We start from the raw sequence: 26,298 nt of genomic DNA, 5'->3' as shown, positions 1-26,298 counted from the left end.
AAGCCACCTTCTAGTTGTAACTGGCTTCCTGGGTAGAGATCCCTATAGGGAGAGAATGCACTGACCATGCTAACATTCTAAGCAACAGGACTATTCCCTGTGGTGAGTTAATAAATGGGCATTATTTTGTTGCATTATCAGTCTCAAGAGCTTGGTTAAGGTATGTTTTGCCCAGAATAGATGAACTCACTATCCCATGTTGATAAAATAAGTCATTAAAGCCTGAAATCCTAAGGGGTAGGCCCTGACCAGGTAAATTCACCCAGGTGGTAGGTACCTCCTTGGGATTTCTCTGGGTGTAATGTGTTGGACTGAGTGTGTTCTGACACCGAATGGTGACAGAAGGCAGTGTGGTACAGTGATACAGAACAGGATCTAGGATCAGAAATACCTGGCATTGAAGGCTGGCTTCACCGTTTACTTTCTAGTTTCCCCTAAGCAAAGTACACAACCTCTCTGAGCCTCTTTTTCCTTATCTACAGAATGAGATGATAATACTTCAGTTTTATTTTGGTTCAGTATTTAAACAAAAGCAGCATACTGGAAGATGTCATATCAAAAACACCTGCCCTGGGGTCGGCCTGGTGGCGTAGTGGTTAAGTTCCCGTGTTCTGCTTCAGCGGCCCAGGGTTCACGGGTTCAGGTCCCAGGCATGGACCTACACACTGCTCATCAAGCCATGCTGTGGCGGCACCCCACATACAAAATAGAGGAGGATGGGCACAGATGTTAGCTCAGGGCCAATCTTCCTCACCAGAAAAAAAAAAGAACAAAAAAAACTTGCTCCCCCCGCCCCCGACCGCCCAGTTCCACACTCTCCAATCCTGATTTGTACATAGGTCCATTTGCCTTTTATTTACTGACCAGAGGAAAGTGCAGCATTCTTCACAAGACCTCACTGCCTCTGGAAACCTCCTGGAAGTGGTGTTTGACACACAGCTCATCAGGCTGCTGTGTTTTCTCCTCTTAGATTTGAAAATTGCCTTCTTAGCAAACTGCCTCTTAGCAAATGCGGTTGCAGCTTTAAGGGAGCCACTTTAGTCATTGCCCCTGCGGAATAAATCTATTTACTTCACAACAGCCACCACGACACCTCCCCACTCCTCAGCCAACACAAAGACACTGTGTTCTTCAAGGATCCACCATCTGAGACCAGTTTGTTAATAATAAAATTATTCCAGGTCTTAGTGTTCTCTCTTCTATGAAATAAACATCCTTTTAAAACAGACAAATCAAATGGTGTTTTGAGACTGTATCAGCCATCTTTATTGCACTCAAAAGAACAACTCAAGACGCGGAGAGACTGGATTTTCTCAAAACAGGTGTTTTCTTGACCCAGTTAAATTTTTATTCAGTGAAAAAAGTTGACATTGAGACAAAAATTATCTTAAAATTGTGCAACAATATAGTAAAATCCTCAGCATAAATCAGTGATTTGGAAACTTATCAAGGCAATTGAAATCATAAATACCTAATTTCACTTGGGAGAGAAACAAGTATACAGTGTTGCACTTTAAATAACAGCAGAGTAGGCCTTTATTTTGTTGCGAATACTTTTGATTTTGCCTAAAGTTTCTAAGAATTCATAACAAGAATCTTTAAATAAAAAATGACATGGAATAGCTGAGAATAATGTTCCACTCCAGCATTCAAAACTTATTCCATTTGAGCGATTACACCATTGTTGGGTTACTTGGCTCTGATGATAATATGGCTGCTCAAAATTAGTGGGCAGAAATATATATACAAACTACCCTCCCTCAACCCATGTTCGGTGATGGTACCCCTTCTAAAAACATGCTTATTGTCTGTGTACCCAACAGTACATATCTCTTGCTATTTATTCCATATCTCAGTCTTGCATAGAAAGTAGTCTATATAAACTTAATGCACTGGCTTTTATTACACAAAAATTGTACCTGAAAGGCAGCACACACTCCAGTTAAGAAAAAGAACGTAATAGGAATGTCAAGATACAATCCCAACACAAGTGAAGATTCTGCACAGAGTTTTAGAGTCAATTCCTAAAATCAATATAGAGGCGGTAATCAGTTTGCTTATATCCCTGGATCCCTTCTCTGGGGGACCTCCCAACTCCTTGCCAAAGGAAGAGAAAAATCTTCTCAGGGATTCACCATGACCCCCTTAGTGGGAAAGTGACCAACCAAACCTGACAGGATGGGGTTCTGCCCTTAAGGAAGTACTGGGAAAATAATCTTACTAGATGGAGTGACCGCTGGGGGGATATTTGAAGGCAGGATTCTCCAAGGGGAAGTGAGTGATTATCCATAAAGCCTCACTACACCATAGCTCTCCCCAGTTCCCCCCCAAATGGCCACTGGTTTGAGAAGGGTTACATTCCTTAAATTGCTGAAGTATAGCTTAACCTAGTGGGCCACACATGATGGGCAGGAGAGAACATGCAGCTGTGTGTCCCACATCTGTCCCATCCAAATATCCCTAGTGATACTACCAGAGAGGGAACTTTGGGAACCACTCTTCCCAAAGTCAGAAGTTTCAACCAGTTACCCAGCTTCGTAACTATGCACCCAGGTTGCCAGGACAGACAGTAGTAACTGGAGCTTCTCACCTGTCTGGAAAAGGTCTGCTGGACATGGCTTCTCTCTCTGCAGAATCCTCTGCAGAACTCTTGTCATTTTCTCCACATGGACCCAGGTCTCATAAGGCTCAAGGGCATACATAAAGGGGCAAAAATCAGCTTCCATAGAAAACTTGTACACAATCTCCCTGCCCGCTGAATTTTAGTGGTCCATCAGCAGTCCATTGTGGTCCAGTGGATGTGGGCTTCTGACGTTCTAATGTATCCCGGGAGAGAATAAAACTTTTTCCCTGTACAGTGTGAACTTTTGAGGTGGCATCTCCAAAGAGACACAAAAGCCCCTTCTTCAAAAACAACCAGGGGCTCCAATTGTTCACAGTGAAGACAATTATCTGGTCACCTTCAAAGGCTGCAGGTAGTTTTTGCTTTCACTTCCTATTGTCTCCCCAGCCTCTGGACTCTTGCAGACGGCACATATACATCAAAACCCCACAAAGCTATGCGGAGGGAAGTAAGAGTGCGTGCTTCAAAAGTTCATAAAAATATACAATTTACACATAGCTGCATCTATCTAGCTTAGTCTTCAGGAACTTAGCTCTTCTGTTTATATAAAATACTCTAGCCCTAAAAGGCTGCTTTTTCTCAAACAGCACAGTGGCATTTTCCAAGGAGAGGGGTGATGGCTGGTCTATACAGTACTGTGCACTAAGCATTGGGAGGCACTGGGAGCTAGAACTGGATGCTCAGAAATATCTCAAGTTGCCAAGTGGAGACATATGCTCTGTAAAAAGGCTTGCCTATGGAAAAAGTGAAAATAAAGTCTCAGAGCCTTTTATATGAGCTTTTACAAATGCCACCAAAAAGTTGGCAGGAAAAGAAAAGAAGAAAATATACTTTCCAGTGGTTCAATTAAATGACTTGCCTCCTACCAGACTGTTAATCTTTCAGCTACTTTAAGAGCTTATTAAAGGGGAGGTGGTAGGGCTTAGAGTTTTGAATAAAACTCCAAGGTAAGACAAGATAAAGCCAAAGAAATTCCAGTCTTTAACAAAATAATGAAGGAGAGAGATAGGAAAGAAGAGAAAATGTGCTAGGAGGAGGCTTACCATGACCACCACTTGTTAAAATAAAATGGAGCCTTACCCACACGACATACTAAATGCCTACCATTTAAAATACTCCTCATCCAAAATATATATATATAAATAAAAAACTTAAAAACTAAAAAATTTAAACTAAACTCTTGGTTTTCCAAACAGTCTCTAGGTAAAATGAAATTATATTATTACCCAAGAAGGATACTTTTGGTTAAAAGAAAGTAAATACATGTAAGAAGGTGATGCACTACATCTAGGAGGAGGTGGGGGTTTACAAAGCTTGCATATAAAGGACACATATGCAGAAGCATGACTTTGGAATATTCCCAGAGCTCACTGCTTCTTGGCTGGGAAGAAGTCCTGCAGTGAGGTCCATACAGTAGGAGTCACAACAATGCCAGACATTGGTGCCTACAACACTACGTCTAAAGGGTGGGCATCAGTCCACAATGGACTCCACGTGCCTATCAAGTGGCCATGATTGGAGTACAGGGGTGGCATTTAAAGGCAGAAGAAAAGAAGCCCAGCTTATTGTACAGAGAGAATAAACTCTCGTGTTCCTGCTACTGTGAACTGGATTGAATGGTCTCAAATTCATAGATCTCCTATATCTCTGTAAGCACTTTCTCTTTAAACTGGGCAGGGGTACGGGCAAAGGGGCGGAAGCAAAGAAAGAGAAGGCACTGACCAATTCAACATGACTGCATATATCAGTATGGACTTTCAGGACAGTAAGTGGCCACCTTAACACAAATACAAAACTTGACATTCGCGATTCTTCAGTGGTAAGTAAAAACACAAAAGCAAAAAAGGAAAACTTAGGTACTGTCTTTGCCAGTGTATCTATCATGGCACAGATCTAGAACTCTCTCCCACAACCAGAGTAATTTTTTGCAATGACAATGACACCAGTGTATAATAAAGCAGTGCTATCATTTTGCAGCTTTGAAAGCTCCATCTTGTACAGAGGCATATACAGTAAGATGCCATCAATTAATATAAGAGAGAAAGCTGTGGTTTGCAGGGCTTCTCAGGCTTCAGCTCTGTTTAACTGAAATTGAGCAATGACTCAATGTGCTCTCCTGCCAAATACCATTATGTGACACACAAGTGAATAAAAATGGATTGTTTCCAGAATGGCAACAGAATCGCTTCTGTTTCCCGCCCCTCAACCCTACAGGCAAGGGGCTCATAGCATGTGTGGTGTCAGACGACCACTGAGCCTTGCCTTTATACAGAGTCCCAATAAATTAACAAAATAACATAAAAGAACCTTCCCTCATAATACAGCCAAACACTTTCATACAAACTAAATCCAAACAAAATTTAAATTTTGAGCATACTTTCAAGGAGGAGGGATTCCACCCATCACTCTCTCTTGAAGTTTTTATTAATTAAATACATTTCTGTGTCTTAGAAAAATAAAAAGAATGGTCAATTTAGTGAACCAAAATTATCTCACAGACTCAAAAGCACGGCCCGCAAGCACAGCCCTGTAAGACTACATTAATATCAAATCAAAGCAATTTGGTTACTAAAATCAACCTGGTTTGAAGTTCACAGTTGATTACTACAAAGTTTATTCATTCTTTTCTTTCCTTTTTTTCTCTTTTTGTTTTGTTTTTGGCCCATATAAAAATAACATATTGCAACTCAAAGTGCATCTTTTAAAATAAACCATCAACTATCTTTATCAAATAAAATATTTACACCATTTGGTTTCTAGTGAGGAAAGCTCTTTCAGGCTATCACCATGGGGACGTCGTCTGAAAATCCAGTTATCATAGGAGCATCTTCATCATCCTCCCCTAAAGGTAAAACAGGCAGTCCTTGGTGAGTTCCAGTGTACTTCTGCCCAACCCCACCTCCCACTGCTCTGCGCCACCCCCTAACCCGCCCCCATCAGAAGCCCCAGGTAGGAAAGTCAGCACCACAGCCAGCCGCTATAATTGATGCTGAAACTTAGCCCAGCTTCTCTCTGACACTCTTGGGTCACCTTCTCCCCACTGATGGGTGGCCAAGCTTATTTTAATGGGTAGCTTGACCTTAACCAAATAAGAAAGTAAGTCTTTTAGGAAGGAGAATCTTATCACCCACCCAAAAGTCCAAGGGTTGGTGTAGGTTCCCAATTTGACTTATCCACACCCTACATCAGCACAGTGAACTTTGCTGTCTGTTTTCTCCTTTCAACCCATACTGCTCTGAGGAAAAGGCTCTTATAGGGGTTTACACGTTTTAAGGACAGCTTCCCAGACTAACGGCTGTTCCCTCACGGCCGCTGGTACGATCCTGTGCAACTAAGTGCTGATCCACATGCAGTGATCATTGGATGCCCCCATAATGAGTCAATTCCTTTTGGCCCCAGTAACAGAAGCAAAAAACCCACCCCATTCATGCAAGGCAGTCCAAGAACTTGTAATAAAGCAAGAAAGAAAACTGTGAAGAAAAGGGAGCAGAGCTATAACAATAATCAGTGAATGGGAATATTTAAATGTCTTTATGCACAAAAAAAATTATAACTAGTTTACAGAAAAAACAAATATGTAAACTCACACTCAGCAGTCTGAGTTTGGAGAAGCCTGAGTTTGGGGAAGGCCCCAAAACACACCTGCTTTATTATATTAAGTGGTCTACTAGCTCTCTTAGCATTTAGTAATTTGAGTGTGCAGACACTTATAAAAGTGATATTTCCTTCTTTTTCCCATGCTGTATGTTATCAATACATAAAGGAAGAATGGCTAGGGAGGCTGCACTAGCAATTGGAAACAGAAACAGCAGGATGGAAAGGGTTTCTTGGGACAGAAGCCAACTGGGAAAGTGTGACTTTATCTTGACTAGGATCCCCAGAGATCTGTGAAGGATAAGAGAGGGGTTGGAAATTCTTGAGAATTTGCCAATACTTTGGAAGTATCCAAAGCCCAGAGCCTATCTATCCTTCCTGTACAAGGCAAGCTCCTACCAGTTCTTCCACAAAATACTGCTCCCTGTCTTAGGCCAGAACCACACTATTGAAGGGAATATTGGTATTTTAATTTAGAAGAAAGTTCAAAGCAAAGGGCTCCAAATGGTTTAACCCAAAGCAGTGGGATTGGTGATTAATGAGTAACTCCTCTAGGTCAAAAGATGAGCTTAAGGTGGGTATTTCCTAATCACGTCACTGGCTTTGTGGGAGTCTGCCCTGGGAGGAAGAACCACCGTGCCCTGCCCCACTTACCCAGGTCATCCCCGGAGGAGAAGATGGCCGAGCCCAGCCTGGAGCTGTAGTGGCTGTTGGCAAAAGCAGTGAAGCTGCTCTGCAGCCTCCGATGTTTTGTGTACAGGACGGCAAACCCGACCCCCAGGCTGAGCAGTATCAGGAACAAGATGGGCACCACCACAGCAGCAACATCAGTAGATCTGGCGGCCTGAAACGCTGACGCATCCCCACCTGCCAAGGCAAGATGCCAACCCATAAGCATCCTAAGTAAAGGGCAGGAGAATGGACCAGGCAACTCCTCAACGCCCTACCCAGCAAAAGAGCTAGGAGTTTGCAACAGCTACTCAAACCGTCTGCCTGGTGTGACACGTTCCTGCACGTGACGCCTGAATGCTTCCCGACTCCTTGCCATGAGCTGATAGACCACGGGCCTTGTGCATGCAAATACAGTAATTACATTAGACTCCTAATCACTGCCTTGTTGGTTATTTAGATAATCTCTTGGAAGGGAGACCTTTGTTGGGGTATCAACATTGATTTCATTAGCATTATTACTTAAGACCACTTGCTTGCCTTACATAAGAGGATGTGAAATCAGACCACTAATTAACGAGATTGCAATTATTTCCCCCTACTTGGCACCAAAGTCACTCTGAACTGCAATTACCTGAAGCTCCATTAAGTGATACAAACGAGATTCCTTTACTGCAATACTGACTTAACAGCTCATGAAGTTTTATGAGGTTTTTTTACTTAAATAAAAGAGAAAGAGAGGGAACATTTCTATATACATTTAACATTTTTTAAAAGCTCTTTGCAAAGCCATTTAGGTGTCCAGAACCTAACACTGATGGCTCCTTCCCACTGTCTTAAACAAAGACCAGCTTTCTGATGATGTACTGATGGATTTGTACCAACAAGGCTCTAGGGCAAAGCCATCCCCCTGTTGGGTTAGGGCCGGGCTTCCTAAAAGGGGTAGACTTTTTAAGCCAGAAATCCTGGAGAAAATCTGAGCCTGAGGCAGGAAAATGGAACTTGGGAGTCAGTTTTATCTAAGGAAGCAAAGTGGACTTTCTAAGTCTCCATAAGGAACCTCGCTAGGCTGGAGGCTGCTCCCTGGTGTAGGGTGAGGTGGTACGGGCCAGGCCTCTGCCTCACAGAGAAAGCTTGGTAGCTACCCAGGGATTCATCCCGACAGGGTACTCATAAAGATGGGCCAGAGGGCAACCATTTCCTGTAAGTTTAATCTAACAATTCAAGATTCATGTCACTAATTTCTTTCATTATTGACTTACTGGAAAAAACTCTAGCAAAATCTTATTTCATGTGTCCCAACCTAAGCCCAACTGTGAAGTGGTAAATTAGGGGAATGCTCTGGGCTGGAGCAGTTAAGAGGAAGCCAGCATGGTGGAAGTGACAGGAGTAAGTGAGCTCCTGCCCCCCACCCCACTTCCAAGGGGACGGTGAACATCAAGAGGCAAGCCGAAAACCAAGGGGGTCTAACTGAGAGATTACTTCTGCTTGACCACCTTGGTTTTACAAAGGCAACTGGCAGATGTCCTCACAATAGTTTTTCCCAAAGTCTATTTCACAGGTTGCTAATTGGCTTTACTTAAAAAGGAGGCTCTATGTGGGAAACATTAGGATCACAAGAGTTTTGTTGTTTTCTGTAGGACCTTCTCAGAACTTCTAATATGCTATGATTCTCCAAAGGGATGAGGTATGCAAGTTTTCCCTCTTTAAGGGAGGTGCCAAGGATAAGCATTCCACCAGAACACACCCTGGGAAGCATGATGCGACAGAGCTTACAACCACTCTAACACATGATTTTGGCTTGAGCACTGGTTAGTGCTTGGTTGGGAGTAAACAGAACTAAAAAGACCAGTGGCAAAATATCTGTTGAAATCCTGGCCAAGCTACAACAACCTAAGCAGAATTTCTGTATAAATGGAAGGTTCCTCTCCTCTGCCATCAACATTGCCCAACGCTGATATCTGTGAGCATCCATAAGACAGAGATCCCAGGCCAAATGCAGGTTCTGATCTGAGGCTGATAGCTCAGATGAAGAGGAAGCTGTAAAATGAGTTACTCCATGACAAGGAGATATCTACTGACTTGGAGAATCATAGGGAATATTAGCATATTGGAGGCTCTGAAAAGTCCTACGAAAAACAAATAACAAAATTCTTATTAATGTCATGTTTCCCAAATAGAATCTCCTTTTTAAACAAAACCACTTAGCCTTCCCTTTCTTGTGCTTTATATGGTCACCTCGTAACCCCAGCTCCTCACACCACGTCTGGCTCAGGAATTATATGTAAATAAATCAGTGCCTGATTAAATTGATACGTAAGTGATTTTATTTTGAACTGAAAGAATATTTTAAATGCATTCTAGAAAGACATATATTCATCAAACCACGCTACATCCTTGATATATTTCTCCAGAACTCAAGAAGGAAACCAGCAGCAACAGTGACTTACCAGACCCCAAATCATCATACAGCAGGACAGCAGGCTCCCCACAAATCTGGCTGCCAAAAAGGCATCTTGCTTGGACAGTGAAAGTGTAATTATGACCCAATTTCAGGTTGGAAATTTTAAAGAAATTGTCAGTAGTATTCCCAAGGTAAGCTGTGATATTCATGACACTATCAAACATGTGTATCTCGTAGCCCTGAAAACAAACACACGAGAGATTGCTCAGGAAGTTAAATAAGGAATCTGACAGCTTCTATTACTGGTTCCAACTTCAAGTGAGCTCCTTACTGCAGGCTTTTATAGATGCTAAAGCATTTTGGTTTCTTACTAGTTCTTTTTACATTACCACTGAGATACTGGATTCAGAAAATGTGAATTTTCCCATCCCAAATGTTTCAAATCACTACCACACCCACTTACGGGCTGCACAGTGGAAGTTTTGAAAAGTGTAACCCTAAGAAAAGCCATTTTAACAAATATTCCGGTACACATTCAAAGTTCTGGCTAGCAGTCCACTTGTCTCAAACAATATTAAATGCCACAAAGAATCTGGACAATTCAGCGATAGCTGGCTGTAACAGAATTTGACTAATAACAAATCCAGGTCGCAGTGGACTCGAGCAATGGGTTAAGAAAAAGGAACTTGCATTAGAAAAGACAGGACATTTCTCTTTAGAGACAGTGTGTAGGGACTCCATTGTCAGCCCACAGCTCACTCCCTATCTCCTGTTTTCTAAGCTGATTATAGCCCCAGACCAGCCTGGCCTTGAAATAAGAGGCGCTCTGGAAGGCTCAGGCCCCTGTTCACTGGAGGAGAGTATGAAATAAGCTTCCTACTTAGACCGGCACAGGAAGAGTCCTGGACTCCTGTGCTGGAAAGTCACTCTTGGGACAGCCCTGACACACCATGCTGGCTGTGATCCTCCACTGATCTCTGAGTGTTCCAGTGTCAAAGCTACCAACACTACCACCACAAAAAGATCTCATCTCTTATCTCGCTCCACGTAATGGGCCCCACTGCATACTCAGGTCTCTTAGTCCCCATTCCATTGACCTGACCATTGTCTGAACTCTCAGTCAGGGAAGGGAAGCAGGACATGCCATGCTTATGCCAGGACCCTCCACTGGGAAGGGAATACTGACTTGCAACCCCAACCTAGAAGCTGGGCTTCTGCCACTCAGGAAGGATCCCCTGATGACAACTGGCTGCTGAACTGGGTCTCTCAATACCACCTGCCTGGAATCCCATTCCTGCTTTCTTCTTTATAATCTAGCATTTATTATTTTCTATCTAATATATATTCACTGTAGAACATTTGCAAAATACATAAAGGTATAAAGAAAAAATTTAAATGACACAAACATCAACCACCCAGAATTTGCTTAACCAATCCTCTTCTGCTGGGCATTTAGGTTGCTTCCTTTTTCTTGCTATCATAACTAAAACTGCCCTGAACAGCCTTGTACATAAATTCCTCATGCACACTGTTTCCTTAGAGTAAAATCCTAAAATAACTGCTTGGGTCAAAGGGTGGGAACACTTTTAATGTTTTTGATACATATTACCAAAGCGCCCAGCAGAAGGTTGAACCAATTCATATTCCCGGAGTGCTAATCTCCCCAACTATTACCCAACAGTAATACTCTTCCCCCCAAACTTTGCCAATTTAATGTGGAAGTGCCATATCTTTGCTGTTTAGGTTACTAGTGAGGTTGAACCTTTTCTTCTTTCGCTTACTGCTGCTGGAATTTTTCACTTTGTTACTTGTACCTTTTTCAAAATTAGAATATTTCTGTTTTGAAAGCTTTCTTTATATTTAAGTATATTAACCATGTATGTCAGAGTTGTGAGACTTTTCTAATTTTAATTTAGCTTTCCTTCTGGCATGGCACTGTGACGATTCAGAACACTATGGCTCTTCACCAACTATACCTCGAGGGAGTGCAGCTGATTTACTGGGTCTCTATTTAGCTCATGCTTTGCTGACAATGGGCCCAATCCAGCTCCACTCAAGAACCTGTCCCCCCTTGGGTGGCAAGTCTATTCCCAGGTGTTGCTCTCCTCCTCCTATTTCCTGTTGTGAATACAATAATGGGTCTGCCAATAACAAAACAAAACAAAACAAAACAAGTGTTTTTCATATGTCAACAGGCCATGCTCAAGTACTTCTTGCTCCCTTGAATTTCACTGGAAAGAAACTGACAAGATGCCACGCTGCAGCTCCCCGGGACTAAAGCCACAGCCCTGCCCTCAGATTGTTCAGGAAGGATGGGGCCCTTGGTTCCGATGCTGAGCCCCAGTACAGCTTCAGGAGGCACAGTGAGGGCGCCAGCCCATCTCCCTGTCTTTCAGGGGAAGACAAGTTCAGGATTGAAAAGTGCTTAGTGCAGAGATTCTCATCTTTAATGGGCAGTATAAGCATTTCACTAATTAGCAATCCCACAGAAAATGGGCCTTTAATTCTCAAGTTCACTCCCTTGCCCTATTCTTTCTTTTTACTCTATCTATGGTAGCATGCTGTTAACGAGCTCATCTCTAAAATAGCATTTCAATTAGATTTCCAAAGTCATTGAGGAGGAGGGGAGGAACTCACCCTGCTTTCATTGAATTGCTTTTCCTTCAAAGCTAGACTCTTCCAAAACAGAAGAACGTGGTCATTTTCTGTTATGATTTTTAAGGCATCAGGTGCTGATAATGAAACTGAAAATTAAAGATGAAATAGGATGCAGTCAGTGGCTATACATTTCCATCTCTGTTTTCTTGTCTGTCAATGGGAGATTAAATAATCTTAACCTTGAGGGGCTAGGTTAAGGAAGAAATAAAACACAAACACTGCTTAGTATAGAGCCTAGCACGTGGTAGATACTCTTTAACTGGCATCTCTTTTGTTGTTGTTATAATATGTTTAGCCAAAAAATTTGGACAGTATCTAATTTAGTAGCCCTGAGACCCAAGGATGGCCAAAAACAAATGGGGTTGGGGGAGGAAGGGATGGGATGGATGGGACCACGGTTTCAAAGCCTGCCTGGACTTCTGCTCTGGTTCCAGTCACTTTCCTGCTCAACTTAGTCCCATCGCTGGAGCCCGAGGTGCCTTTGAGCTCAGTGAGGGGCCAGAGAGCTTGGCATGAAGACAGAGCCCTGGGGTGACCACAGAGTATGGCCGAGGCCCACTGCTCACACTGTCAGCCTAAGGGGGCTGAGCCTCCATTAATGACACTCCTGACACCATCTGCTGCTGTTCCAATACCTGAGCTTCTTACCTGCTTTCTGAACTTGAGCCCGACTGCCAAGCCAACCTGGGACTGGCAGTGAGTCCCCCTCTAATTTACTGCCCAGCTATTGGTCTCCCTCCACTTCTACATGTCATATTGCCACAAGGAACCACTGAGACTTCAGTTCAGGTCCCCAGATACAACGCTTTAGTGGCAAATACTCAGTTTTATTCCCTAACTCTCCTGGGCATTCCTCCTCTTCTCTCTAGAAATGTCAAAACCAGCTAGGGGAGAGAAGACCAAAAGAGACAGAAATATGCAAAATGACAGCCCCTCCCCAGCCCACGGTGCCCTGGCCACCACACCGTAGCCCAGATGCTGGAACCCCTGCACTGCTCTGCCCCAGTGTGGATACCAAAGGGTGGTGTCTGCACTTCCTGTGCAATTCCTGATAGAAATTCCACGTCCAGAGGTGTCCTGGAAGTACTGGGGGTGCCTCACTGTGAGAGAAGGCCTCTAACCTCTCTCCTGCTTACCTGTGGTAATTTTTATATTGGTATCTTTGCTCATGTTCCCCAGTTGGACAATGACATGGTATTTCCCTCCAGGTTCCAACTTGTTAAGGGTGTATTCCACAGTGCTGTTGTGGGATCTCACTTTGTAACTCCTGTCGCTTTTTCTAATTAGATCTTTCACTGTAATTGCATATAACTGGGACAAGAAAAAGACATCTTAATCGTAATCAGAAATTTGGCATTTTTTACTCTTTGTAGTTCGAAGGCAGACAATGTAACATTAAGTGTATCAGTGGCCGCGACCCAAAGCAACAACATTTTGAGCCCCGCAGTCTGACTCTGTTCTTTGGAAAGACTTTGGGGTGGCCAGGTCCAACATTATAGCAAGTATTCACTCCCAAAATTGTGCACAGAATTACCAATTCGATCCAAAAAACAACTCTAGGGAAAGCCACATTTATCATGGCGTCAGCAGGTAGACTGAACAGGTAAGAAAAATCCAAATTCAGTGTTCAACTTCTGAATCTCCACCACTGTAACAGTTTCAGGATGTTTTCAGAGGAGAGAGAATGAATCAAAGTGTTTAATTCTAGCTCTACAGGACAAAAAGTTCTACTTATTCTCTCTCAGGTTGCTTCTTACATATATGGGGACAAGGGGAAAATAAAGGGCCAGGTAGTAAGTATGGGAAATTCAACCAAAAGGAAGAAGCTGAGAGTCAAGAAGAATCTTAGCAACCAAGCATTCCAAACCACCCACCCCTGGGAAGGGGGAGAAGGCAGAGGAGATGGAGGTAAAACCAGCCTGGGGCAAGGGAAAAGGGCACTTTTTCTAGAATCAATGCCTTTTCTTCTAGAGTAAGGGCCAATGAACTTTTCTGTAAAGGTTCAGACAGTAAATATTTTAGGCTTTGAAGGCCAGATGGTCTCTACCACAACTACTGAACTCTGCCATTTGTAGCATGAAAGCAGCCATAGATAATATGTAAATGAATGGGTACAGCTTGGTTCTAATAAAACTTTATTTATAAAAACAAGCAATGGGCTGGATTTGGCCTGTAGGCCTTTGTGTTTCAACCGATTTTAGAGCTTCGGTGAAGGGAATGTGAGAAGGCAGAGGAGGAGGGACAAACCAATATGGCAGCCGGGAATAATGGAGAAATGACAACTAAGAAGAGGCACCTATAAGGACCCCGTCTTTGGCCAGAGAGAAATGGGGGAGAGACCTCCTGCTGAGCTCCAACCACCAGGCCCATGTTTCTTGCCCAATTACAGGACCCTCTCCCTCCTCCCAAACCATGCCAAGAATAAGCCAGGCTGCCTGGATGCCTGGCTCGCTCACCAAGTCCTGGTCAGGAGAATCATATGGGGACTCCCACTTGAGGACAGCTGAGGTTTTAGTGACATGAACAGCATGCAGGTGACGGGGCGGAAGCCTGCTGTCCGGGATCATCTTCACCACAACATAGTCAGAGGACGGCCCTTGGTAGGGCACCACCACCCGCACCTGAAACAGATACCACATGGACTCCTGCATTCTTCACTAAACCATTTTTTCAACAAAATAGTGACACACATACACAAAGTTCAATCAGTACAAAAAGATATAAAATGCAAAATAATTCCCCATCTGACAGATCTCTAAAACATTTTCCCATAGGTATCACTGGTAATGGTTTTATGTGCTTCCTTCCAGGAATGTCCTATGCACATACAGTAGTCTTTCCTTATCTGTGGTTTCACTTTCCGGTTTCAGTTTGAAAATATTAAATGGAAAATTCCAGAAATAAACAATTTATAAATTTTAAATTTAGCATCATTCTGAGTGGCATGATGAAATTTCGCACCGTCCTGCTCCATCCTGCCCAGGATCTGACTCTTTGTCCAGCGTATCCACGCTGTATCCGCTACCTGTCCATTAGTCAGTAGCAGTCTCGGTTATCAGATCGATTGTCATGATATCGCAGTGCTTGTGTTCAAGGAAGCCTTACTTTACTTAATAATGGCCCCAAAGTGCAAGAGTAGTGATGCTGGCAATTCAGATATGCCAAAGAGAAATTATTGCTGTTAATCTCTTACTGTCCCTAATTTATAAATTATACTTTATCATAGGTATGTATGTATAGGAGAAAACATAGTCTATATATGGTGCAGTACTGTTCATGGTTTCAGGCATCCACTGGGGGTCTTGGAACATATCCCCCGTGGATAAGGGGAGACAACCATATAAGCACAAACATACGTGTGTGTGTGTATAGATACATACTCATGTATGCATGTACATATGCATGTGTGTATGTGTAGCCTATTTTTCTTAATTATTTTTACACAAATGAGAAAACTTTACATATATTATGCTCTTCACTTCTTTCACTTAATAATACAGTTTAGATATTTTTCCATATCAGTACATTTAGAGTTGTTATATTTCTTTTGGATGGTTGCCTTTTTATTCCATTCCAAGGATAAAACATAATATTTTTAACTAGTCTTCTCCTGATAGACATTTGTTTCAAATCTTTTGCTATCACAAGCAACAGTACACCAAACATCTTTTTCCCTATATCTCAGCACACATATAAAAGCATGTAGGCTACATTCTTAGAATTCAGGAATTTAGAATGTAGAATCTGACAAAAGCTTTTTATCTATTCCTGTGACCCATCTGCCAAGTTCTCAATCCCCCACAATGGAGCTGCAGTTGGTTAAGTGGCTGTTCATTCTGTGTTTCAAGCAAGAACTTGATGCTTGTGGAGAAGAGGAACTATCCTCTCATCACACACACAGACCCTGGAATCCACGCCTCCAGCTCCCCAGGTCCTGGCTCTGAGCTAGGAGCCCAGGAATTAAGACATCCTTACAAAATGGAAACTCTTCTGGACTCTTTGGTATGGGAAACTCACCAGAAACAAATACTGCTCATCCCCACTGACAATGACTGTCGTGTTGTGGAGCGAAGTGGTCAAGCTCTTTGGATTGCGGTAGAGGTCAAGAAAGGACGTAGCATAGAAAATACCATAAACCTGCAAAAGAGAGAACGGAAAAGCATGTCAGCTCAGTGGCCAGTGTCCTCATTCTCTTGAAATCCCTAATTTAAGACCCTGGGAACCACTTCAAACAAGCTCAGAGAGAAGTCTTCATTCAACATTTATTTCATCAGTATTTACAGAGAAGGCACATTGGGCCGGGCACTGGATTCACACCTACAAAGATAAATATGATGTGGTCTCTGTCCTCAAAGAGCTCATTTTTGAGGAGAGATGGGCAGAGAAGAAAAACAGACAGGATTATCAATAACAAGTTGCAAATACAGAACGTTAGATGCTATACTAAAAGACTGCATGATGAGCCAGGAAAAAGCGAGGGGTTCCCAGAGAGGGGGTGGCACTCTCTCAGTGTGAAGCACGGATACGGGGAGCTGAGTGGATGTGCTGGGTGGGGTAGGAAGCTATGTGAGTTTGTGGAGGAAGCGTGTGGATGGCAGGCAGCAGGGCAGACAGTGGTAGCTGCCCAGAAGACATTCATCCTTCCTTTCCTCCTTAGAAGAATCCTGGTTCTTAGTGAGAATTACTACCTGGAAAAAAGTCTACACTTATCACCTCCCTCAAAGCTAAGAGAGGCCACATGAAAAAGTTTTGGCCAATGAGATGTAAGCAGAAGTATCAGGTGGGACCTCTGTGAGGGCTCATTCAAATAGAGGAACGAGCCCTTCTTCCTGCCCTCCTGCTGCCTGGAATACAGATGATGGGGTGGCTCCAGGACGCCTCTGGGACCATGAGGTGACCTTGAAGATGGAGGCCACAGGGTGGAGGTGGCAGGGCCTGAGTCCTGGATCAAACCACGCTGCTGCCATAGAAGCCCTGGACTGCTGAACTCCAACCTTCTCTTAACTGGGAGGGAAATAAACCGTTTAAAGCCAACGTTACTCTCAGTTCCTTTATATGCAGCCATTCTTGACCCTAACTGATACACACGGGAAACTGAGGAAGTTGAAAGCAGTGAAGTGGGAATTTGATGGCGCTTGTAGCAGGGAGGGTGGAAGCTGGGAGAGTTTGTAATGGGAGGGTAAGTGCTGAGGAAGCTTCCTTTGTAAGGCAGAATCAAAGAGGATTTGCTCCGAGAGCAATGTGCAGGTAAGACAGGGGCCTTGAAGAAAGGTGCACAAGTCTGGAGAAGTCGTGGGAATGGAGGGAACTGATCAAGGATCTGCAAAGGGATTTCCGAGTCCCAGACAACCGTACGTTTTTCTCTAAAACACTGCTCAGCAGCCAGGACTCGGCAGGGGAGAGCATGGACAGGAAAGGGGAATGGAAGCCCCGAGGGGTTGATAAACTGGGAGGAGGTGAGGAAAAACAAAATTAGGGGACTCGAAAGGATTGGAAAGCAAATGCGAATGGAGCAGGAATAGGGGGCTAAGGGAGCTCAAAGCATGAGACGAGGCAATGCAGCCAGAGTGGGGACTCAGAGCTCAGAAGCAGGCCTGATCTCACTGAGGGTCCGCCACAGGGAGGAGTGGCTCCGGCCAGGGGCCAGGAAGGGGGCCATGAGCCAAGGGAGCCAGGGTGTAAGAAGGGCCCCTCATGGACGGTGGCCGTGGCAGTTCCCACGGTGGAGAGGATAACCACAAGTGAGATGGAGAGTTCTCAGTGAACTACAGACAGGTGGAAGCCTCCTGTGGTGATTGCACTGATCTCTCACCCTCTGAAAGCTTCGATGGCTGTAACCAGTCTATCAGCCAGGATGAGGCCAAGCAAGGCTACTTCTCTAAGGTCACAGGCAGTTAGTTAGATACCCTGAAATCAAGCAATGTCCCAGTGTTCTGTACATCACACCCTACTCTGTGAAGACAGCTGGGTGTGACATGGTGGTCACGCCCTCAGTTGGGTGTATAAACGGAGAGAAAGGTTCCTGTGTGAGTAGAGTCTACTTCGAGGTGAAAGGGATCCTGGGGAGGGCTCTGGGCATCCTCATCTCCATCCCTGCCTCAGAATCAGGTTCTGGAACCACAAAAGAGCAGAGGCTGTTAAATTAGCCAGACCTGAGCTCACACTCAGTCTACTGCTCACTAGAGCTTCAACTTCGGCAAGTTACTTCACCTCTCTGAGCCTTAGTTTCCTTATTGGTCAAGTGGGAATGTTTACCTCACAGAGCTGATGAAAGGATTAAATGGGAGCATGTGTACAAAGCATTTTGCATTGTGCCTGCACGCAGTGGGTACTCAGTAAATCTTACTTCTCCTTCCTTCTTCGCTGCCAATCTTACACACAAGCACCTGCAAACCTTGGTTTTTCCTTATGAATCAGTCCTGTACCAAATTCATGCTGGAGATATCCTCAGAAGATAAGACTCAGGCCAGCTCCTCCCTCATCAGTCACTGAGGATCCACTAAGCTCCAGTTATACATTTAGTTCTATACGCTTTTCCACTTGGAAACCCCAGAAAACAATCCTTCCCTTCAAGAAACTTACATACCAGCCAGATAAGAGTAATAGACAGAAGATATCAAATAGGACAAAGCTGTGTCTAATGAAACATTATGCTGTATGGCACCAACTACAAATATTTCAGGAGTTCAAAGGGAAATAGATAAAATAAAAGAAGAGTTGAATTTGATTGCACAGCAGAAGCAGGGAAGGACTCTAGGGAAGGGAAAGAGCATAAGCCAAGGTACAGAGGCAGGAGGGGGATGGAATGTGCCAAGAACCTCGGGAAGGCTGACCTAAAAGCAAAGGCAGATACACACTGAAAAGGGATGGGAAATAAAACACCAGACTCAAAAAGAAGCACGAATCTAATCACAGTGAATCAAAAGAAAAAGAAAGACCAGGATAAGTGCAGCAGAGACACTGCAATGAATGTGGGAGCAGGGGGGTGGCACATTTGAGAGAACTGGTCCCATAAGGCAACCTGTGCACAGAGGGGATCACGGCAAGTGGAGAAGGGCTGCAGGAGCTGGGGACAAGGTACTTAGATGCAGTACTCATTGTCACTGCTGCTGACTTCTCACCAAGCTCAGAACCCAAGGTGAGTCCCGGAGCACTGGAATATGCCACCCTCTTCACACTCACGGTCTATTTGACAGCAAACGGCACGGGGCACTTTCTCTCAGATGCCAGGCTAGGGTGAAGAGGGATGCTGGGGCTAGGATGTCAGGTGCCTCTTGAAGGTAATCCACAACCGACCAAGAGGGTAGCTTGTGTTTGGGGTGAGAAAGGAGGAAGCAGCAACAGAGGAGAAAGCCCTGGGGCTGTCCAGTGGCCTAGGATCAGGGGGGATTCCATCCTCGCTCTGTGGTGATCATCCTGGCTGACTTACCACATTCCTGGGGCCAGTCCAGGTGCATTCCACTGCAGTCTGATTGACGGCCTTGGCTTTGAGGCTAGGAGTGGGTGGGCGGACCCCTTTGGTCATGACATGCTCAAATGCCAGAGGACTATCCCCCAAGTCGGTTTTGGCCCAGGCAGAAATCTCATAGGCCGTATGAGCTGTCAGATTGCCAACTGTGGAAACAGGGATAAGGAGGCGCTATGAGGGAGCTGGGGATGTCAGTCAAGAATTCGTGTTCTGATATACACATCCAATTTTTTTTAATGTAATCCCTCAATTTAAGTGAGTCCCACACGTTGTAGGATTTTTATTATTTTACAAATTCATTCAGTGTCATTTATTGATGACTACTATAAGTAACACACTGCATGGGCACCAGGTAATTTCTTTTAAAGCTGATCATCCAGGGATATAAATTGGTACAACACTCCTGGAAAGTCATTTGGCCTTGCGTATGAGTCTTGAAATTCCTCATAACCTTCAATCCAGTTACTCCAGGAAGTCAAGAGAGGGACTCAAAAATTTATGTAACAAGGATATCCATCATAGTGTTTGTTATAGTGGAAAAAACTGTACATAATCTGATCGTCCAGTGACAGGGTAATAGTTAAATAATGTGCCTTCCATGAACTTCATGTGCATTACATAAACTACTATGCAGCCACTAAAAGTTGTTTCCAAGAATTTTATGAGACTAGAAAATCCTCACAATTTTATGTTAGGTGAAAAAAGGAGGACACAAAACTATATATAGTATTATCCATATTTTATAAAAAAGACATAAAGAAATCAATGAAGAGAAAAAATACTAACTTAGGAGAAATCCAAATGTAAAAGGGGTCCCTGGGAGATGAAAGTATAGGAAATTTAAAATTTTCATTATACCTTTTTTGTTTTCTAAATTTCCTATAACAAACAAGTGTTCCCTTTCTAATTAGGGGAAATCTTATTAAAAACTAAGAGCAGAGAATAAACGACGATCTGCTAAAAGGACAGCCTTTGGAGTCAGAAGGACTTGGGTTCCAGGCCTCACGCTACCGTTTGTAGCTATATAACCTGGGATAGACAATTCAAACTCTCCAAGTCTATCTCCTTCTTTGTAAGATGGAGAAAAACAACAGCACTTACAGCGGCTGGCTGTTGCAGGGATTGAAAAAGAAAATGCTCGTAAAGTGCTTGGCGGGATGCCTGGCATTGAGCTTGCCCTTAATACATGTCAGGCAACAGCTAATAAGACTTTTGTTCCTGACTCTGCCAAGTTCTGTTGGTGCGATGTAGAGGCAATGAGATCACAGCCTTTGGAAGTAGAAAGATGTAGGTTCCAATTCTGGTTCTGCCACCTCCTGAGAGAATTATTTAATCTCTGAACCTCGTTTTCTCACCCGTAACATGAGCATATTCCACAGAACTATTATTGAGGTTATGCAAACAACACACACAGAGTGCCAGGGTAAATTGCCTGCACACAGGAAGTGCTCAATGTTCTTTTTACTCTTGCGCAACCTCCTTGGGCAACATTCGGTTTCCAGAAAAAAAGATAACAACAGAACACCTGTTAGGAATAAAACATGATGAAAATACTTTGCAAACAGGCTAGAAGAGGAAAGGAAGAAGCTCCCGTGTCATTCTCAACATTCAAAGGAAGCCTTTGCCACTGAAGGTTTTGTCTTGGAAATAAATTATAATCCTTCCTTTAGCCCATTTTCAGATACGAGAATTTTCATTAGACTCACTATTTGCACAGAGAAGAGGGACGGGATCACTTCCTTCCTTTGCTCAGTTTGTTTGTCCACTCATTCAACAAATATTTACTAAACACCAATTATGCACCAGCCCCGTGCCACCTCATACTAGCAAAGGAGGAGTGAACCAGGCCAGAAAAAAGAGACAGGTGACTAAATCTAGGAACTTTTTCTTTTGGAACTCAAAAATCATCTGTAGAGGGTTACTCTGGCTACTTTTCAGTTATTCCTCCTTTTAAGCCTCCAACTTCCATTCAGAGCCATCAGGTTACAAGGGGACTGAGGAACCACCAAATGGATCCCTCACATGGACTCAGTAGTCATTTATAGTATCCTCATTCTGCCCACCCAGAATGGCAGCCAGAAGACCCCCCCACCTTTCCCAGGCACCCTCCACAAGCTCTACTGCCAGGACAGCATCGGTGCAGCCTCACTCCTTCCTGCTCACACACCAACTAGCTCCAAGGTGTTACCTTTGTGTGACAACATGGTCCCTCGGAAGTTCAATGTTCTCTTCTCCTGTGCGTGGGTGTCAAATGCCCAGAAAAGGTTCACCACATAGCCATTCACCTGCCAAGAACCAAGAAACATGTTACACAAACAGTACACAGTCATAGGGCACACCAAACACAAAAGGCACCCCCTTTTCTACTGTTTCTTTGGGTATCTCATTTCTTATAACAGACAGGTTGTTTCTTTTGATCTTAAACTAGTTCCATTTGTGCTATCATTGTTACACTCCACCTACTTCTAAAAATAAACATGAGACCATTTATAATATAAAATGCAGATTCAAGGAAACAAAAAAATTAATGCAGTATAAAAGGACAAGAACCAATTAATAAAGGCTGAAAGAGGAAAAATCGAAAAGATAAAGAGGTTATGGTAATTAAGGATAAATCTTAGCTCAGGTGGTCGTTGCAGTCAAGGCCATGAGGTCAACACAAAGGAGGCTTGGTTAGATCTCACCGTCTAACAGGAGCAAATATATCCATGCATCAAGAAAGACTACCTTTACCAAGTCCTGAGCTCACAGAAGGATTTGATCTAAAGATCTTTAAATATGGGACAACAAACAAAATAAAAATGTTTTCAAGACCAAAGACTATATAGTCAAGGTCCACATAAGGCCATTTCTTGCATCAACTGTCTCTGAAGCCAAGGGCATGACACCAAATTGTAGTTCAGTAAATGGCACCAGCACTCTGACGGCTGTTTGTCCCGCCACAACTTCACAGACAGGGAGGGATGTGAGGAGGAAAAGACAAGAAGAACACTATGGGAGGTGGATCTCAACTTGAGAAACCACGGGGACACAGGTAACTATGGTGAAGTTGGCTATGCAGATGGGCCAAGTGGAGAGGACAGTGGTGCTGGAAGAGGAGGATATGGGGTGGATCTAAATGGAATGTTTCCAAGGTATCTGACTCTCACAAGACTCTCTCTTCCACTGTGGGAATCTCTGCATTAGCGCTCAGCACCAGGAAATCCAATAAAGCTGAAAATTACAGGGCATACATATTCTGTTAACACCAACTCTTTATTTGCACTGTAGCTGTGAACCATTTAATTATACGGTTAAAAAAAAAGGCACTAGGCTGAGGCAGAATAATTACACGTGAAGACTCAAGTTGTTCTTCAAGGGGGGAGGGACCAACCTAGTTGTGGTCTTGTAGCTTCACTGGATCAAGTCACTCGTTTTTCTTAATCCTACTGTACTCTGCTGTATCGGTTCCCGTACAAAGTAACACCCCACCCCAATGCGAGTTTGAAATTTCAACATTACCTTGATGTCATTATCCATGGTCAGGGTAAAGCTTAGAGAATTCTCACTATAGCTGTCAATGTGGATATCTGGTGGTGGGATCACTGAAAACAAAAAGGAAGTCAAAAAGAGAAACCTCGTGATGAAAAGTGAGGAAGGCAGGACTTCACAGTTGTCAACTCCACAGACAAAGCCATCTTTCAGTTGGGGAAGAAAGGGCATTTCTTGGGCTATTGTCACTGGTCCCGCTCTTTTACCACTGCTGTCCTGAAGCTGAGGTGGGTCCAGAGTTGCCTAGTGAACACGTAACTATCTTGGCTCTGTCAGCTACCCTGGCAAGTAGGCTGGGGAGAAAAGTTCCATGATGTAAATGCCCCAACAGCCCAGCTTCAGCCTGGTTCTGAACTCTGCAGGGATCACAGTGACTGCCACCTTTATTGGCACCAACAAAATCCCAGTGGCCTCAAGTCCTTTTTGAAGGTCGACAACAGGATAAATCGTAAGTCATAAATTGTAAATGTGCATGTGGTAAAACGGAAAGAACGTGGCCTCTGGAGTCTGGCAAACTTGAGTTCAAATTCCTGTTCAGACACGTAACAGCTGTGTAACCTGGAGCAAGTTACTGATCCTCATTAAGCCTGGAGATATTATCTACACTTCACAGAGGTGGGAAAAGTCACCAAAATAATGTATGTCAAGTGCCTAGCACTGAGCTAATGTTCCCTTTCTCTCCCTTTCCAATGAAGTCCCACCCATGATGGATTAAAGAACTAGTAAGGCCATGGGCATTCTCAAAAAGAACAGAGCCCAAGCTGAACGCTGAGGGGCCAAGGAGAGAGTAGCAGAGAAAAGACCCCTCTAGTTCAAGTGATGGCGTCGTGCTTGTCACCTTGAAGGTCTGCCCCCAAGAAAGCTGACAGTGCTCACAGGAGTAATCTAAAAGGCTCCACAGGCTAAACACTATCAGAAGATAATATTTAAATGACAACTTGTATAGTAGACTCTCAGCACATGTACCTCTTACAGAGGCAAGGCAAGGGAGACTCAAAGGAGTGGATAGATCTGGTGGCGAAAAAGACATGTCAAAATATGGAGGAGTCCCTCCAGATGATCAACTTTTATGTAACAGAAGTGGGCTTGAGAAAAATGCAGTAACTAGAAGGAAGGATTTTGGGCGTTTCAGGGAGCCAACTCAGAGCAAAACAGAGCGGGTGCTGCTGCAGAGCCCACCTGAATTATAAGCACGTGACTGGCGACAGGTCACAATCCTCTCCAAACTCTAATTTCCTTGGCTACAGGATGAGCATAAGGATACTTACAGGATTGATAAGGATTAAACGAGATCAATTCAGGTAGAACAATAAACACGGTGCTTAGAACACCAGAAGTCCTCGATAAACGGCTTTTCTCATTGTTGTTATTAACCCACTACATTCACTAATTAATTTGGTGCTTCTGGCTGACGCCACTGCTGTTTTTGTCCTTCATCTTCTTGTATTGTTACGATCCAAGGTCACAGATATTTTAAACAAATACTTCCTGAGTCGGCACCCAGTTGCCTCTGTACATACCCTAACCAAAACCCATGCAAGGAGCTGAGATTTATCAAAATCACATAAAAGAAGTTTAAGTAACCACCCACTGAGATTTTCTAATGCAAGTGTGACTTGTGCCTGGGAATTCAAGGTCCATGTTTTTTGTTGACCATCCCAAGTCCCCTCTTTTCAGTATGCACAGTCACTATATTTTCACCCTGATTTTGTAGAGGGAAATGATAACACAATAAAAACTCTAGGGTGGTGTGATTTCAGCACACTTTTTCTGATACCCACAAGCCCCCTGCTCCAAAGACTGGCTGGTTTCACTAAGTCTGGCTGCCTCCTGCCCTGATCTCAATGACCCCAAATTTTAAAGGTAATCAGAGAGTGCCTCTCCATGACCCAGAGCCTATTTCTCACAGGCTCAGGGTGAAGTCAAATCCCCCAAACGTTCCATGCAACAGTTCTGGCTTTACTACCCCCAAGTCCAGAAACGAAAGCCCCAAGTGCCAAGGCCAAGATCAGGAAACCCATTCAGGCAGACGAATTGTGCTCCGTCTCCCAAAGTGTGCCAAAGCCTTCATTTTCATTGCCTCAATTCACTCATTCATCAACTATCCCATTGGTTCCTACTTGAGGCCAGTGATAGAGTGGAGGAAACCAGAACAGCTCTCTGCCCTTGTGAGGCACACATGCAAGAGGACGAGCCAGCCACGCGGCAATCAGGGCGACCCAGTGGGTCACACGTGTCTCAGCCCAGAGGGAAGCAGTGTAGCACAGGCGTTAAGGACATAGGCTTTAGAGTCAGGTGGATCAGGTTCCAATCTCAGCTCTGTCACTTACTGATGGTGTGGCACGGGACATAACCTCTTTCTAGTTCCTTATCTGTTCTGATAGCTGTTCTAAGGGTTCAATGAGATGAGCTGATGTATGCAAAGCAGTGAGCGCTCCAGAGTGCCCGGTCCTTGGCGAGCAATCAGCTGTCACCAATACCAGCTCCAGTGCTAGAAAACCCACCTATACATCATTTACCAGTGCCACCGGGAGAAGTAACAAGCATCAGCATGGTACTCTCTCAAAAACACCATAAATGAACACAGACAAGATCATCTTTATCTTTAATAAGGAGGAGAGACTCCTTCTATTTTGGATATTATGCATGATCATGAAGGGTGAGCACAATGGCCTTTGGAAATCCTTTGGATATCTGCATTATAAGAAATGCTCAATTCTAGGAGGTGGAGTACATTCAACAGTCACCCAAAAAGACTTTGTATCTACAGCACCCAGGAGACACCCAGAAATGTGCGTGTCTGGGGGGTAAGGAAGTTGTGTGAAGTTTTCTAATCTATGCTTCTCCATTTTACAGTCATACTGAAAGTTATTTCCAAAGGGTTTCTATCTTCTCTAAAGCTGCAAATGCTGGAATCATTTACCTTTTCCTTTTATGGTGGTAATGGATTTAGAATCGCTCCAGTTTCCTATTCCACGACTAGTCACCGCAGCCACCTTTCAAATCAGAGTGTGAATTAGTATGAAATAAAGGCAATATACCATAAAGCAAGAATTCTGAATGAGCTAAAGGGGTGAGACTTTGGCAGTGAGGGTGGAAAAAATTATATACAGAGGGATCCAGATATACAGCGGCCCCAGCAATGAGATAAGAGGGGGAAAGAGACACGGGAGGGAACAGAGGTAAAGGGAATTGTGATAGTGCTGAGATTATGAAATTTCTATTGATTGACGGATGTCAAGGTTCTTCTAAAGGGCAGGGGTGTGAGTGTGTGTGTGTCCATATATAGACAAATGGGGACTGAGGAAATTATATATGCACTTAATGGTCTCAACAAACATGCTTTGCACA

At 43.7% G+C, this 26,298-nt stretch overlaps 1 protein-coding gene across 2 annotated transcripts in view; it reads right to left on the bottom strand.

Annotated features, from left to right (window-relative positions):
- Positions 1–1,237: 1,237 nt before the first annotated feature.
- The window catches only part of SORL1 (sortilin related receptor 1), a 163,867-nt gene continuing 138,806 nt past the window's right edge, over positions 1,238–26,298 (bottom strand). For both annotated transcript variants that reach the window (XM_087433828.1, XM_004427196.3), the window contains exons 38-48: positions 25,871–25,943; positions 22,918–23,000; positions 21,605–21,701; positions 19,378–19,562; positions 15,966–16,085; positions 14,405–14,569; positions 13,085–13,259; positions 11,928–12,034; positions 9,337–9,529; positions 6,872–7,084; positions 1,238–5,465 (exon numbers count right to left, since the gene is read on the bottom strand). In XM_087433828.1, coding sequence (XP_087289954.1) covers positions 5,398–5,465; positions 6,872–7,084; positions 9,337–9,529; positions 11,928–12,034; positions 13,085–13,259; positions 14,405–14,569; positions 15,966–16,085; positions 19,378–19,562; positions 21,605–21,701; positions 22,918–23,000; positions 25,871–25,943 — 1,479 coding nt within the window. In that variant the 3' untranslated portion in view covers positions 1,238–5,397. The remainder of the gene's footprint in view (positions 5,466–6,871; positions 7,085–9,336; positions 9,530–11,927; positions 12,035–13,084; positions 13,260–14,404; positions 14,570–15,965; positions 16,086–19,377; positions 19,563–21,604; positions 21,702–22,917; positions 23,001–25,870; positions 25,944–26,298) is intronic.

This window comes from Ceratotherium simum, chromosome 7 (genome assembly GCF_057802395.1).
Source record: "Ceratotherium simum simum isolate JZ-2026a chromosome 7, ASM5780239v1, whole genome shotgun sequence".
NCBI lineage: Eukaryota > Metazoa > Chordata > Mammalia > Perissodactyla > Rhinocerotidae > Ceratotherium > Ceratotherium simum.
Note: the sequence above shows the minus strand (reverse complement) of the source record. Positions and strands in the feature narration are given on the sequence as shown.